Source organism: Stegodyphus dumicola, chromosome 4, assembly GCF_044657685.1.
Source record: "Stegodyphus dumicola isolate Sdum_Otavi_A_Nest chromosome 4, ASM4465768v1".
Lineage (NCBI taxonomy): Eukaryota > Metazoa > Arthropoda > Arachnida > Araneae > Eresidae > Stegodyphus > Stegodyphus dumicola.
In genome coordinates this window covers 14,211,166-14,224,433 of record NC_140771.1, presented here as the reverse complement: position 1 = coordinate 14,224,433, position 13,268 = coordinate 14,211,166, and the positions used below count along the sequence as shown (strand labels likewise).

General features: G+C 29.9%; 2 protein-coding genes across 3 annotated transcripts in view; one reads left to right on the top strand and one right to left on the bottom strand.

Moving 5' to 3' along the window:
• LOC118198696 (MFS-type transporter SLC18B1-like) overlaps positions 1-2,783 on the top strand; it is a 62,261-nt gene extending 59,478 nt beyond the window's left edge. The window contains exon 13 of the mRNA XM_085814580.1: positions 1,691-2,783. Within this exon, the coding sequence (XP_085670706.1) occupies positions 1,691-2,071 (381 nt within the window). The 3' untranslated portion in view covers positions 2,072-2,783. The remainder of the gene's footprint in view (positions 1-1,690) is intronic.
• LOC146997478 (multiple coagulation factor deficiency protein 2 homolog) lies at positions 1,690-13,217 on the bottom strand. 2 transcript variants are annotated; one of them, XM_085814581.1, is made up of 4 exons: positions 13,081-13,217; positions 9,197-9,434; positions 8,919-9,076; positions 1,690-5,557 (listed from the first exon to the last, which is right to left on the bottom strand). In XM_085814581.1, coding segments are annotated over exons 1-4 (573 nt in total). In that variant the 5' UTR covers positions 13,082-13,217; the 3' UTR covers positions 1,690-5,381. The 2 variants fall into 2 exon arrangements, with proteins under 2 accessions (XP_085670707.1, XP_085670708.1); XM_085814582.1 differs by having other exon boundaries at positions 9,197-9,421; positions 13,081-13,216.
• Between the last annotated feature and the right edge of the window lie 51 nt (positions 13,218-13,268).

The following is a 13,268-nucleotide window of genomic DNA, read 5'->3' as shown; positions in this document are numbered from 1 at the left end:
TAATAAGTTTTCATCCATCATCATCTTGTTATTTAATACAAGTTCAGAGTATTTTTTTAACTTCCATTAATAACCTCACAACAGTAACGATCTATGCTAAGTGAAATTTTGTCAAAAATGTGGAGATCTGTCCATCTGTTTACCATAATGCCTCCCCATGCAAGTATGCCAGGATCCAACGGCCTCTTTCTCTAATTTTTAGTGGGATGAAAACGTATCCCTGCCTCTCTCCATATCAACCGGTGCCAAGAATCATATGGCAGACTGAAACAAATCTCATCGGTAAAAAGTACGTGACCCCATTGATGAGGTGTCCAGTCTATGTGTTCTCTACATCACGCACAGTGCCACCGATAGGCTGCTGTCAATGGTATATGCAGCGCTCAACAGGGTAATAGGCCACCTTTATGAAGTCGTCTGGCATCGTGAACAAGACAACTGAAGTTCGGTTGCTGTGCACAACTGCTCGGCAATGTTGCCTGCTGTCTGGTTTTGCCTGCAGGGCGATAAAACAGTCATCAGCCACTACTGTTTTCCTAGGCCGACCACCACCAATCTTTTTTATTTTTAACATTTGTCTTTGGAAGGCTTTCCAAGTTCATGAAAAAACACTTTTATCAGTTCCAAACTCTTGGGCCATAGAAATCAAACTATGAACCTCTACATGCTTGCCAATCATTCTACCACATGAAAATACGTCCTGATGTTTTCTTGTAGCCATAATCCAAGTACAATCTCACTTTCACTAGCAGAAAAAGTCCTGAAATACACCTTCCTTTCTTAAGTTGCCTTGCACTGCGTGTGCTGACTCTTCGTTTTGTGTACCGTCTGAAGTCATGCTGGTGATATTTGCATATGCATCACCTTTCTACCTAGTTTTCTTTTTCACTAATTTCATATTTATATATTGTAGAATGAATTTGCTTAAGTTCTGCACACTAATGTATATTCATTAAGAACTATATTTACAAGAGGAATTTAGTGCGGATCTTATACCGAAAATTTTTGGATGTACTTATTTTAGCTTTTATTTTTCTTAGTGTGGTGTCCTCTCGCTGAACATAAAGAACATCAAATTTATTATAAAACTAAACATCCTATATTATACCATTTACACATTTAAACTGAAAGTTTGAAAAAGTTGTAAGAAAATGTTTAATTAGAATTTAACATGCAAATAAAATATAATCCAAAATACAAAAATATCTGCCTTGCTTTTGAACTTGATTAATAACATTCTCAATGATTACAAATAATATTATTTCTAAGCTTTCTTTTAATTTATCTTTAAAATTAAACAGTAAAACAGCATGCTCATAAAATAGGTACATTAATTAAAATTACAGTTTCTTAGATTTAAAAAAAAAATCAAAATGAAAAACATAGAAGAAAGGTAAAATTCTCAACAGAATACCTATAAAGACTTTGACATTATCGTCACTTTAATCTTAGGTCAAGTTTTAAATTCATCGTCACACGTGTAAATCATGAAAATGCAGTCTAAATTTTGTCAGCAAGCTAACTGAATGAAAGAAAGAGTTACTCACTTAGCAGTAAATATCCTCTTCATCTAGGTTGAGTATTCTGAATCAGAATTTCTCAGACTGTCAGAGTAACTACTATTATTAATTATGTTAGTATTAAAACTGGGCTTTGTATTGCTTAAATAATTAATACATCTATTTTACAGGCTGTGATCTGTCTTGTAGTCCACTTTTATGAGCCTCATTCACAAAAGAAAAAGCAAGAACACAAGTGGCAACAAATGAAAGAAAATTTGATACGAAGTGAAGAAATGCCTCTCATTAAAAAAACAAAAGACATCTATAAAGCTCAAGAAAATGGCCAAATCATTCCACAAAATGGGTTTTGTCATGAAAATCAGTGCAGTTTCACACTTTCGGTGACAGAGATTAATGGTCCAATAATTCCACAAAATAGGCTTTACCATGAAAATCAATGCAGTGTGCCATTTCAAGTGACAGAGATTAAAGAGCTTGGTTGCGAGAACAATCCTAAAATGCAATGTCTGGAAAATGCCTCCCAAAAAAAGAATTTTTGGTTGACATAATAAAACTTTCATTTGTAATATCATCTGTTTTAAAATATTTTAAAGTAACAGTTCATATTTCATTTTAATACTTTTTTTGCACCATGGAAACGTAAAATACAAGAACGTGAGAAATATTTTGCTTCTCATTGTTGCAGTTCAAAAAATAATAGTACTGCAAATATCTCTGCTTTTTGGGGGATGTACATTTTTTAACAATTTCCACAGCAAATATTTTTTTAAAAATAATTATGAAGCTATTATAAGAAATAGTAATTCCATATTGTCAATTCATTTAATGTTTATAATGAACTACAGAAATTTCGAATTGTAAGTTTTGTCACCGAATATTTATATATGTGTGTAATTATCACTGAATATTACAAATGTCTGTATAATATGTATAGTAAAATATATACAATTCAAAGCTTGAAATGCGAGGTAAGTAATAAATCATTCATATTTTCAAACTCAAGCATTATTTTACCAATTAACCTTCAGCAGGAAACATTTTTACTGTACTCAAAATCAAAACTAATTACAGGCATAATTACGAAAAGAGTTAATCAGGATGTTTCATATTTTATAACAGTAGTTACCAAGACTTTCTTCAAATATATTCTATGATATGTATTCTGATCTATTTATTATATTTTAGAACTATTTTATCTAAAATAAGTTATAAATACTTATGTATAGCATTTAGAAATTAAAAATGTGTTGAAATAATGTTTATTAGATTCATTTATTATGGAAAACATAAATAAAACAAAAATCTCAAAATGCAAATGACATATATCATTTGAAATGGAAATGACATATATTATTTGAAATGCAAATGACATATATCATTTGCATTTTAAAATAATTATTATTTAGATCTTTCAAAAACATTTTATCTAGGAATGATTCATTTAAAACATCTGATATATCCTAACATGCATGAATCATATCAATACTTTTACCTATTTTCAAACAGAATTCAAACCTTTTCTAATGAAAATGATACTTGCATAAACTTATTTTAATTGCATTTGAACTTGTTCACCTAATTTCAAACAGAATCCAAACATTCTCTGATGGAAAGAATATTCACAAAAGAATAATTTTAATTATGAGGAATTTGATAATCTATTAAATTTGAAGCCAATTTTCTCCACTTTTGAAAAAAAAATCCATAGTAATCAGAATGTATTTAATATAGTGCTTAAATTTTTAAGAGGTGACAGTCTTTTTGAATTTGGTTACATTCACAAAAACTAGTATATTTTTGAAAATGTTATTTCACATTATTTATTCAGAAAGTCAATAATTAATGTTTTCACTGGAGAAATAAATTAGAAAGGGAATATAAATATGTACATTATTTTTATCCAAATCTTACCACAGAAATATATACTGAGGTAAATACAATGAACAAATCTTAATCATCTGTACTACCACGCATTAACAAATGCATTGTGCAAATTTATCGGCTTACTGCAATCACATGCTATTTTTAAGTACTACTTAAGAATCATTAAAAAAGTTACTACTTCAGACTCATTTAAATAAAATGCAAATTGTTTATAAGAAAATTTTAGAGATTATTATGAATGTCAGCAAAATGTAAAAAATTCTGCATTTCAATTCAAGATTAGTCTATTAAGAAACTTAATGTTTAAATTTGGAAGGTAAATAAGAATTCATGCATCATGGAGAGCAATTTCCCAGCTGTGTGGATAAATTAAAGACTAAATGGTGCTAATACAAAATATCAAGTGTTTAACATATTTTTAAAAAGTCAAAATTCATGCATCTTTGGCTATTATGAAAAAATATAATTTGGATCACAAACCCTTTCATATTCATCTGTGTTTTGGTTTTTAATTACTAATTACAGTTTCTACAGATTAATTTATTTGAAGAAACTTCTAAATTTACAAGAGCTATCAAATGTACCATTCATCTTATATGCAATCTTGTATATAAAATTTTCAGTAGGATCTTATGAAAAATGAGTCTGAAGATATTTAATTCGATTCTATTATAATTAAGAGTTTGAATTTATAAAAATAAATCTTAATGCAGGGAAAAAATTCATACTTTTATCATGTATTGTGGTAATTTTGAGGGAAGGTGCTTTCTTTTCATATAATGTTAATATCTTATTTCAAAATAAAATATGAAATCATGGTTGATACAGGAATATAACAATTATAATTAAATACATTTTCTAGAGAAAAATTTTATGATGATTTATAGATTCTTAACATGTCACTTGAAAAGTGTCAAAGTGGTTTCGAATAGGATAAAAGGCATTAGAAAACTCATTAGGAAAAACAAATTTCATTAAAATAAACTTCTAGAGACAAAAATTAAGTAGGAATTATCAAGATTTCAAATTCTGTGAAATTATTTCTGTTGAAATACAAACAAACAGAAAATGATATAAACATTTGGCTTTTCTTTTTAAATAAAAATATGTAATGGTGCCCTCTAATAAAGCCAAAATGTCTTTTAACTCATAAAACTCAATACAAAAGCCTTTTTTTTAAGAATTTATTCCTACATATTTTTACTGTAAAAATATAAAAAACTGAATATTATAAAAGTATTATTAAGAAATATATTAAAAACATAGACTAGTAGGGAGGAAAAAGAGAGAAAGACAAAGAAAGATGCATATTTTTTTTTTTTTTTTTTGGTTGTAGAATTTTATTAGTAATATGTTTCATATTCAATGCAGCTAAGTGAAAAATGATAATGCTGCTAACAGACCAGTGAAAAGGTGTATTATGAGGGGTTATGAAAGGTGTATTATGAAAAGGGTTTATATTCCTAAAACCTTTTTTTTTTTTTTAAATTAACTGCATGAATTAAATAGAAATTAAAAAAAATTGTCAGAAAATATTAGGTAGTACTTCCTTTTTTTAAAAAAGTTCACTTTGTTATGCTGATTTATATTAATGGGGTAGGAAGATATCACATGGTCAGCAACAATTTTATTTTTGGTTTAGGACTACGGAGGAAGAATAAAATGACCTCACTGAAATAGTAGGGGAAAAAAAAATGTAATAAAAAGATAGAAATAAAAAGAAGACAACATTTTTTAAAATAAAATATTTTTTATCCACATTCAGTAAAAGCATTTTATGTTCTGGAATGTAAAAGATAATAAAAATAAATCGTGACCCCCAAATAAAAATAAGTAGTTTGAAATATCAGATCTATAAGGTGTAAACATTAAAATCTAATACAGTGGTATAACTAATACAAATAAAATACTTTTTGAACACATACTGTTCAAAATTGTCACAACACTTTCAAGATAATAGTCAGTCACTCAATATTAAAATCCTCTAGATTTTTGAGCAGCAACAAATTCAGGATAGTCTATAAATCCATCTTTGTTTCTGTCATCCATATCTAAGATAGGGTCGATCATAAGGGCAAGCTCTGAGTCTTGAAATATTTTTGTAGTGCCTTGTGGAGGGGCATTGGCTCCTAAAGCATTGCTTTCTTCAACTAAAAAATAAAATAATTCCTTAAAGTAATCATTTATTAAAACAACAAGTTTTGTAACAACAAATTTTAATAAAATGTTTATAAATTATGAAATACTACCTAATGAAAGCCTGGTTTTGGCATTTTCAATGCCCCAACCAATTATTAAAATTGATGCCTGGTATAAATAAATCTTTTCAAGACCAAAACGGCTGAGACAGCCTTTCATTCAAATGAAGACGACCACCTGAATCGGCTGGAATTGCGATGTTGTCTTCCCTCCCCCCTTGGTATGCAGCAGCAGGTGCAGTTTCCCCAAATGCATTATACAGTCAAAAGTCGTTAATTCGGACACCCATACTCCGGGCTATAATGATCTATAATCCATTGACCAATCGATTCGCAGACGTAAAGGTCTTACGTCTGCGAATATGCGTGTGCGCAAAATACGTTTACGAATACGCGTTTAATGTATAACGGACGGTATAAGCTAAGCTAAAATTATCTAATTAATGTTGCAGATTGCGTTGTTCCTTAATCTTCGAATTGGATCCGGCTTATTATTTTTTGCAGACTGTTAGAGCAATTTTATAAAAGTAAGCTTGAACTTTCGATTATGTCAAATAGAATTTCTGATATATATTTACTAATATGTAAAGGATCTACAAAGCGAAAGTATGTTTCGGAGTCCATTAAAAAAAGTGGAATTGCTGCAAAAAATGGATAAAGGCACATCCTTTGTTTATCTAAACTTTAACGTTTGTTTATCTTTAACGACGCGGGCGGCGCGCAATGAATTGGAAGTTGATCTGTCAGCACTATCCTTATCTTCAGGGCAGATGTTTTTATTTTATTTGGCTTATAATTCCTTACTAAATGTATTATTTCATCTCGATGTACTCCGTCTTTGATATGATTTAAATCAAATTCCTTGTCATTCTAATTCGCTTCCGATAGCGAAGAAAGTAACAGAGGTTATTGAAAACGAAAAAATTTCGATTGACAAATTAGTCGGTATTCTGGACACAGCAATTATAGGACTTGAACAGCGGAACTTTGTAACTGAACAAGAAATTATGTCTGTTTATAGAATTAAAGAGAATGTATTATGACATAAAAAACGAAACAACTTACATTGAAAGAAATGTTTAATAAAGTAAACAAATAAATATTAATTTTTTTTGTAAATTTTGATACCCTTTAGATCATAATTGTTCTTTATTTCATAAATTACGGTTTCATATTTTTAATTTTATAATTTCTGCATGCCATCTTACCAGATTTAAACTGATGATCTATAATCCGGAATCGCCAAAGTCCCGACGAGTCCGGATTAACGAGTTGTGACTATATCTGTTTATTGCAGACGGCTTGTCCTAAAAGGACTTATTTGAAATATCCACACCTCTTTGTGTGTTAATAGATGGGGAGGGGAAGAAGCTGCTGTGAATCCCAAAGGGCATTTTCAGCGCTTCAATATTTCAAGTATACAGGTTAATGAAGGCTTCGGTTTTCTAAGAGTTAAACTTATTAACATTCACAGTGACATTTTTATATAGATGTCACCTAAGAGAATAACTTGGCTGGCATCCTCCAAAAATTTGCTCCCTAGGCCTATATTACTTATGCTTACAGCTGGCCCAGAACTAATGTACTTAACAATCTCATTACATATTTTTACCCCATCAAAATGGAAATATAAATTTAAAGTAATTATTTAACAAACAAATGACTTTAAACTATGGCCCATTCAAAATTAAACTTAAGGTGAAGTGCACATAATAAATTTGCTCTGGAAACTTCTAGCAAAAGTTAATTAATCTAATTTTAATTTTCGCCATAATAACATAAACCAAACCTTTCCGAGACGATAATTCAGTGTTCCAGATAGTTTTAGGCTTTGGCTTAGATCATACCGACGTTTATGTTCTCAACAATACTGGTTATTTTTAAAAGTGGCCATCCTAGAAAGGTGATTGCTAAAAAGTATTCACTACACTTATTTATACATTATGTATAAATATATTCTGATTAGTCAATCTATTTTCTATCTTTATATAAAACTTACTAATGCTAAAATTTCAATTTTCAATACTGTATTTCCCATTTGTTCCTCGACAATGAAACAGATTTATACACAGTAAATTTAAATGCATCTCTACAGGAAGACCACTCAGTACGTAACCAGAGTTACATCCGGAAAAGACAATATATATGTTATATATCATCTTTTCCGTATGTATATATAATATAGATCATTTTACTTTACTAAAATATTATACTGAATTTCATAATTTTCGAATTTCTTCCCCCTAATTATGTATTATCAGCTGTACTTTATAAACCTGATACCCCTTCAGTTATCTGTTGTACTTTATAAACTCGGTACACAGCAGTGAAATTTGATTTTATGCATTTCAGTATCAAGTGGAGTCTTCAAACTGATCATTCATCGTTAACTTTACACTTTATGATCGTTAACACTTCATGTAATTTTCATTCAAAGCAGAACTCAGATAATGTGCCCTAAATTATTTTCACACTAAATCAAATAATATATGCCCTGCTAGTGTTTTTGTAATAAAATGCATGTTAGATTTCATGTAATCGATTTCTAATTTCCGTTACATCTTGATATTGCTGCCAAAGATATTCCATCAAGAATAGTCATTTTTACTATGGATACGTGTATAGATACACAGACTATTTCTCCATGTACTAGAAAGATTTGATAATGATTTATCCACCTTTGAATTAAAAAATAGGATAGGAGTGTTATACAATTTTATAATGTAAGCAAAAACTATACATAAAGCTCTGTATTTTAGACTTTCACATATTTATAATATTATGTGTACGCTATATTTATATACACATATCGTCAAGTATAAAATCATTTATATATAATCTTTATGTACCGATGAAATGACCGAAATGCTTAAAATTTGGTATTTTTTAAAACCGTTTTCTTCCGCAGAATAACGGCAAATTACAAAACATTATGCAACATTAAAAAGGTGATCAAAGCGTCATGAACAAATTTTGCAAAAAAGTACTGTGACTTCTATATCTCACAGATATCTTTCAACACAAACATGGAAAAGTTCTATTACTAGTCAAAATATACTCTGCAGTGTTCGAGTCACAGACGGAAGAAATGACAGCAGGTCTTTTGTTCAACTGAGGGGATGTGTTTAAGTATTTTATGTCTTACTCACTTTCCCATCAAACAAGTACAGAGGAAGGAAAGTGTTGTTGCCATTGTAAGCAGACTGTAGGTAGTCTTACAAATTTGACTCTTTATTGCTCAACATTCGTAACGCCACCTGTTATTAAAAATCGACACGAGAAAGGAGTATTAATCCCTCTTAAATAAACTTACCATGCCAGTGAAGAACAGATTTTATAAGCTCACATCCATCAAGTTTGTTATTGTCATCATTATCATGCATTTTAAAGTAATGAAACTGAAGTTCTTCTTCTGTCATTTTGCTAACATCAGGCTGATTAACTACACCTTGTAAATGTTCTTTAATATGCCTTATAAAATGCAATAAATAAGATAAGTATTACTAATAATATTTAAAATACTACAAAAACGAAAACAAGTTATCGATAAAATATTAAGAAAATGAATATAAAAATTATTTAAATACTCACTCTCTGTCTTGAACATGAGTTTTGTCTCTTAATAAGTTTGGCTGACCTTGTCCTTGTACAGCATGTGCAGCACCTTGTGATGCATGGGCCCCCGCCTGTGGATGAGCATGTTGGGGCACTTGCTGTTGGTATGCTTGCTGTGGTGGAGGTTGATAAGGTTGCTGATGAGCATTTCCTCCAAAATGGCACAGCACAAACAGGAAAATATTCAAAGTAACAAACATTCTGGAATAATACACTGGCAAATTATAGCCTGTTTTAAGAATGCAGAATTTACAAAATACAACAAGTTTATGTCAACTTAAACCTAAATTCACATTATAAATATCTCCTGAATTCAGAATGCTTACTTTATAACAAAAACCTTTAATTAAATCTGTTAATTTTGTACTACCTAGTGACCACGAAACTGTTCCAAGCAGCACGGTTTAGCATCAGTGATGTCACACCATAATCATCTACGGTTTCATTTGATAGATTTTCGATAAACTACCCTTTTCTTTGATTAAACAAAGTATAAATTAACAATATTGCTATATTTACCTGGTGTCCTAAAAAAGACTAATGGTTTTAAAAAATTTATAACAGGAAAACGGTTAAGTTAAAAAAAAACTTGCACCAAATTCATGTGACAGGGTATTAATTTTTCCTCCCAGAGTTTTTTGTTTTTAGTTCAAAAATATTCCAACAGATGGTGCTCCATGTCTCTTCTAATGTTCTTTCCAGTTTTGATGTCTGCAAATCATAGAAATAAGTATCTGCAGAAGGGATTGATGTTTTGACTTACAAGGAGTGTTATTGGTGACTAGATGAGCAGCAGATTCTGTATGAAAAGTGTTGAAAATGAGGTATTTGTTAGAGGAAAGGATTTCATTTGTACAGAAATTCCACCGACTGGTGAAGAATATTACAGCAACAAGAAGTGCTGCTGACCACTACAACATAAGCTATGCAAACAGAATTTCAGGCAGATGGAAAATAATGTGTAATCAGAATTCTCTCAATATTTAATTATATATTATAATCAAATAATTTTTTCTATTGGTACACTATTAAAATGAAGATTTAAATATAAATAACTCATAAGTAGATAAGGCTTTAAAAAGATTTTAAATCCAAAAATGAATAACTTATAGATGATAATGAATATTTGCATTATTTTATATATGAACAAAAAAATTTCTGTGTTATTATACATGTACCAGTACACAATATGCTGTGCATTCTTACCAGTAATAAAATCCGGTTGATCTTTACAATATGGTAACTGGTAGTTTGGCGACATTTTGGATGCGATAAAGGTAATAATGTGAGCAGTACTCAGTTCCGATTACGCATTATTTTGTGTGAGGAAAATGAGAGATCATGGGATATGTCATGTGATATTAATGGACGAATTACGGTTCTTGAATCGGAAAAGGGGGGGGGGAAATCGGGAAAAAATCTGGAAATTTTGTATTTGGTTTATTCTGTGTTGTGTGAAACAGTGTTCGTGAATTTTTGAATTCCATGGCCGTAACTAAAGAAAAGTTTATCGGACACGTAATCAAGATTCTGAAGAAGATTATTTAAGTTAGTATTTTTAATTATTTGAGGATATTATTTTTATGCATTGTTCTAAATGTAAGGTGGAAGTAAAGGAATTTGGTATTATTGGGAAAATTGTTATTAGCAATGATTTAGTTTAAAGTAATTAGGATTGTAAGGTAATTTTTATTAATTTAATGTATGTGCTCATTTATATTTTAAGTAGTGTTTTTGAATTTAATTATATTTTAATTAAATGATAGTTATTTTGTGAATTTTATGTTTGTAGGAATTTGGTATATGTTTTAGTTGAAGTAAACGTGCATGGAAATAATTTAAATATTTGACACTAAGTATTTGTAATGTTTGCGGTATGAATTCGTTGGTGACGTTTATAATATAATAGATAATTTAGAGGTAAAAGTTTTTGGATATTTTATTTATTTTATACATGGAAATGTTCATATTTGGAAAGGGTATATACTTTTTCGTTATTAGGTAATTTCATATATGTTCTTTTTAACGGGTTTAAAGATTCAGAAAATTGTCATGCATTTTCGTGAAATTTTTCTAATTTATGAGAAAAAAGGAGTGTACATGGATATGAAGAGTGTGCGCAATGCCATTTTTGTGCAATTCTGGGATTTTTTTTAAGTAAAAATAAGTCGGCGTGTACATGGTTTATGTGTATGTGTTATTTTGAAAAACGCGTAAGGAGTATGGTATTGTGCACTTTTTCCCAATTTTGCAGTGAATATTTGTCATGATTAAGCAGTTTTGTTAGGTAAAATTTCTAGCATAAGTGTAATTCGGCTAGTAGATTGTTGGAAGAAGTGTTCAGTAGATAAAAAGAAAAGAAACATGTCTTTACTTCGTGAAGACAAAATGGCGGCGGGGAAAAAAAAAATAGAGGGTTGCTGTAGGAGAGTTGGTCGCCAAATTTTCGCCAAAAAAAACGCCAAGTTACCATAATGTAAAGATCAACCTAAAATCCAAAGTGGAAGGAATTTCAAATAAAAAAGAGACTAATGTGGCAATATTCAATATATTTTCTGTTTTATACTAATACTACTGTACTAAACATTTGCAAAGATATGAATGCTCTAAAAATTTGTAACTTCTTACCATTATAGGTAACAGAAGTCAGTAAGCATTATCATTTACTAATATCTGAATACTAGAACACTTAGTGAATTTGAAAGGATCTAATATCAGCACAGAAACAGAACTATATGGATATGGTATTGAAACACTTTACATAATGCAATTTCAAGAAAAAGACATGTTATATCATTGCCAGAGATGAAAACATGTGCATGCTAGGGAAATACTAAACATTAGAACCACTACAAAAAAGTTTATCCTGTGAAAAATATCAGCAAGTTCATGATGACATTTTTTTCTAATCACAGTTTCCTTGGGGGTTATTACTATAAAGTGGCTAATGCAGACAAATACAAAAATATAGGTCAGCAAAAAAATACTGCATCTCATCACAGAAAGCAAATTTATGCATATATTAAGGCATGATATTATTCTGCTTAATAATAATGGCACACTTTATGTTACTGGTCGCAGCAAGAAATCAACAGACTGCTGAGAAGTCCTGAAGCTTCAATATAAAGCCTTATATATTAGTATTTACTGTATGATTTTAGTACTTTTGGATCTTTCCAATAGAAGTTGTAATAAAATAATTCCACAGGCTCTAAAACAAATCATTACAGTACTCGAAAGAATTTCATTTTTTATTATTACTCTTACATATGAAAAGAGCTATTAAAGCAACGAATTTCATATTAAACAATGCATTAGGCAAACTGTGCTAATATGGTATATCAGGGATCTGGAATATGGCATGGTTTATTTCTGGACTGTTAAAACATTTAATTATTTTAGATGTAAATGATAATCAGCCTTACACAGGCTGTCAATTTTTATGCAATTCTTATCTGGAAAGACAGAAACCACCAGTTTTTCTCAATAACTTCACTATTTGCTACTAACTTTCAACATGGGAGCCCGTTAAAAAACAACTGCACATACACTTATTCTAAATATAGTACACATAATTCGTAATTTCAATGAAATATTTCTTACTAGAGATGGCAATGAAATAGGAAAAAATTATTTCAATCAGAAATATAATTCATAAAAATTTCTGCAAGATACAAATCTAATATCCGTTAATACACGTCAGTCATTAAGCAAGTTTCAAAGAGAACGAGATGATTTTAAAGTTCACACGTACTTCGGAGATGTAGTAAGGTACAGTGAATATATGCATATATCAAATATACTAAAAATAAACTGTAATAACCTGAAATGATCTACACATATGTTAAAAAATTACTTACTTGGAAGACCGCTACCTTTTACTATATCACGTTGTCAACACTTTTATGGTGTTGCCAGATGTTGCTTATTATGTCGTGTTAGCAAAATGATTACGCATCCCATAACATTATTTGTTAAATAAACTAGTGAGACGATATCTTAAATTCATAATGATACGAAAAGTTATATTATATTAGGAAAAGTATTT

Coding starts and splice junctions, on each gene's coding strand:
- LOC146997478 (XM_085814581.1), bottom strand. Junction 9,077..9,196: donor ACTCATGTTCAAGACAGAGA/GTGAGTATTTAA, acceptor GCATTTTATAAG/GCATATTAAAGAACATTTAC. Junction 5,558..8,918: donor ATCTGTTCTTCACTGGCATG/GTAAGTTTATTT, acceptor TTTATTTTTTAG/TTGAAGAAAGCAATGCTTTA.